The sequence below is a fragment of the Triticum aestivum genome, chromosome 4B (assembly GCF_018294505.1).
Source record: "Triticum aestivum cultivar Chinese Spring chromosome 4B, IWGSC CS RefSeq v2.1, whole genome shotgun sequence".
Lineage (NCBI taxonomy): Eukaryota > Viridiplantae > Streptophyta > Magnoliopsida > Poales > Poaceae > Triticum > Triticum aestivum.
The window spans coordinates 569,338,226-569,341,655 of record NC_057804.1 but is presented as its reverse complement, the minus strand read 5'-3'; the positions used below and the strand labels follow the sequence as shown (position 1 = coordinate 569,341,655).

General features: G+C 50.4%; 1 protein-coding gene across 1 annotated transcript; it reads left to right on the top strand.

Moving 5' to 3' along the window:
* The first annotated feature begins 622 nt into the window (after positions 1–622).
* On the top strand, positions 623–2,956 carry LOC123093314 (uncharacterized). Its single transcript, XM_044515240.1, has 3 exons — positions 623–867; positions 1,017–1,301; positions 2,676–2,956. The coding sequence occupies exons 1-3, from the start codon at positions 844–846 to the stop codon at positions 2,721–2,723; spliced, it is 357 nt and encodes a 118-aa protein (XP_044371175.1). The 5' UTR covers positions 623–843; the 3' UTR covers positions 2,724–2,956.
* The last annotated feature ends 474 nt before the right edge of the window (positions 2,957–3,430 follow it).

Here is a 3,430-nt window from a genome sequence, read left to right as displayed (position 1 = left end):
AATCGTTTGTTATTCAGAACCGGACTTCCAAACCCTCCAGTTCAGAACTCGCCAGCTCATTAAACCCTAATCGACGTGCGAGAGCGAACGTACTACGCCACCACACATTCTTTGCAAGCTGCCGCCCAACCCACGCCAGCAAAGACGAGGCGAACTCCCCGTCTCCGGTGAGCTGGACACACGGAGCCGCCGACCTTTCTCGCCGCCTTTTCGTGCTCCCTGGCCAGAAAGAAAGACGGGCAAAGCTTATCCCAAAGCCGTGTGAAGCTCCCAGCTAGTGGACGGACGTCTGGGTCTGGACCTGGGCGGCGCCACTGGCCGGCGGGCCCAGAGCACCACACGCCCCATCAATACGTCGACGTGCCACCAGCTGTGTCCTCCCTCAGACGGCAGACGCGTCACGCGTGCGTGCTGCACGACACAACGGGCAGTAGTACCACATCCACGACGTCTCCGGCGGCCGCCTAATCGCAGTCCAAATTACGTTTAGACAGCAATGATTAGTGGAGGGGTTAGTTAAGCCCTGAGGTTTGGCCGTGGTGGGCGCCCGGCGTCAGCTGATTGATTACCAGCTGTGTGGGTGTGAATTTTCTCTGGCCGTCAACCTATATAAGTACAGCCCCGTCGATCTCCTTCCTCTGCCCAGTCACTGTCCACACACATCTCCCTTGTAGTTTTGTACCACCCCTCTCATCTCATCCGATCCAAGCTAGACAAGTCCCGCACTGTGCTGTGGTGCTCCATCTAGCTAGCTTTTCTTGCTTAGCTTCCAAATCTGCTCCACTGCTCCAGCGGCACAAGAAAATATCAGCGGTGCGTGCGTGCGTCTCCGAGAGATCATCCATGGAGAAGGACAACCACAAGGAGGTGAGCCCAATTCCCACCCCCCCCAACGGATCCTTCCGGCTTTCGTGCCGGAGAGATCGAATCCTCCTGCTGTTCATCCATGGATGCTTCTTCTTGTTCGCGATCTGGTTTGTTAGAAGATTAATTTCGATGCGTGCGTGTGGGTGCAGGGGGAGGGGGCGACCGCGTGGATGACGGTGCCGGCGTTCGGGGACTGGGACATGAAGAACGGCGCCATGCCGGACTACTCCATGGACTTCTCCAAGATCCGGGAGATGCGCAAGCAGAACAAGAAGGAGCTCTCCCGCGCCAGCCTCGGCGGCGACGACGACCTCCTCGCCCACCACAAGCAGCAGCAGCACCAGCAGCAGCCCGCCAAGGCTCCCCAGCCCACCAAGCTCGGCGCTCCGGCCAAAGACCACGGCCCGCTCCACGGCCGCGACCACTCGCCCACCGTAAGCAACCTCGCCTTCCCTCCCTTCTGCTTACTATTCGGATTGCTAGTTTGACAAGTCATGGATTCGCCGCCGCCCAACGGTCAAAAGAGGATCCCCGTGTCCACAACTTTTCTCCATTGTGGAAAAGGAAGAAAAAGAAACTTTTCTCCATTTCGATTCGGCTGTTCTTATCTGACCCGGAACTAGTAGCATAAAGACTAGGACTTTCTGCGGTAGCTAGTATACTTTCAGTATAAGCGGCGCTGCTTAGGAGCAGTATAATATTCTTTGCTTGTTGAACAGCAGCAGCCATGGGGTTCTGCTGGGTCAAACTCGTATTCCAACGCACTGATATTTGACCGTGGACGGTGGAACACAGCACAGTAAATTCCACAAGTACTGGCTATTTACTCACCTGTTTTCATGTGCAAGTACTTCAAAGAAGTGCTAGGAAAAGAAAGTACAAACGAGTGAACCTGACTGTGTATCACAGCGTAGAACATGCTGATAGCCATTCTGTTACTCTGCATTTATCTGATGGCTCTTCTGAGCTGCAAGTGCAAAGCCTGTTACGATGAACCGGAGAAAACAAGTACAACACCGAAAAGTCGAACCGCCCCCTCTGTTTCAGGGGTAGTAGTGTATGATTAAGCAAGTTTAGATGATTATCATGGGCCCTATGCAATGTTCATGGCGTCTACCCGCAGCTGCATCGACAATGAGTGGAGTCGGTTCAGCTGATATAGGTAGGTCGGCAGATATATCAACCCGTAGCACCGGCCACTCCAAGTCTCCAACCATTTGCATCTAGTGCTTTGTCACAACTCACGGCTGATTGGCAAGGACAAATCATCTCATTTTCCTAATCATATATTACTACTCGATATATGTATGCCTCTGAAAGGCTGTACCGATAAAGCGATGAATGACATGAGTATGTCCTTGTCCATGGGACATCCAGTTAATTATGTTAGGAATCCTAGCTGACGATAGATGATTAGAATGAACTAATAATGGGTCGAGTCAGTCGGTAGGCTAATTTCCCTTTAGGTTGCAGGTATGAAATGAAATGTATGATGAGAAGTGGCAAAAATAGGATTGAGGACACCGAGAATTAGTTATCAACGGCCTTGTACGTACAGCTTGATTGACACCGAACCTTCATCCAACATAGTTTCGCAAACAACATTTCACAACTGCAATCCTGTGAGGCGTCGCCGTCGCACAACCTGGTTAGCTAGTTGGCAAAAAAAGAAGGAACATAAAGTTATACTACTTCAACTTCAGGCTTCAGCTGTGGCATACTATATATATTCTTGCTGTATCACCTGGCTGATGGCTACATGTAATGTATAATGTAATGACCTGGAAGGAATTTGTTTGTTGATGCAGGGAAGGAAGAGGTTCCTGAGCTATTTCCAGTGCTGTATCAAGGCCTGAAGACCAGCTGCTGCCACTGCCCTCCGTCGAGGTATCACAGCATGAAGCAGCTTAGCAAATTTAGCCTAGGCTTCTTTGGTGTTTGGTCAAGCTTGCAACTCAAATGTGTAATATAATTCCACGTCCTGACGCTACCTGTTTAGAGCACGAAACGGTTTTATGTGGGGAACAGATTGCTCGTGAATGTCAAGGTTACTATCTTGCCTAGTAGTAATAATATTCACCGGGAGAAATGGCATCTTGTATGATAATTTTGAACACCCTTACAACTTACATCAAACTGGCCATACTTCGACATCGAGTCATCAGGAACCCTAGAGCGATCCCCCCAGCTTCGACATCGAGTCATCAGGAATCCTGGAAAGTCCACCGAAAGAGCGATTCCCCCAGCTTTAAGCAAACATCCAGTTTTCCCTCTGCTTAAACAAGACTACATGCTGAAACTGCACCTTAGTACTGGAGAATGTGTCATCAAACAGCACAATCTCACGTCCAAATCCACAGCTGAAAGCGGCGAATCTCACGTGACGAGGACCGTCGACCTTTGCAAAGACTTCTATCACGGCCTTGATGCTTTTCGTGAATATTATGTGGCCTATGTCCAAGCTGAACGGGCCACCACGAATCTGTCCTTTTGTAGCATTTCATCAAAGGACCGGGATATATATGGGGCTGGCGTTCGAACGAATCGTTCCTTGGGAAGCGAT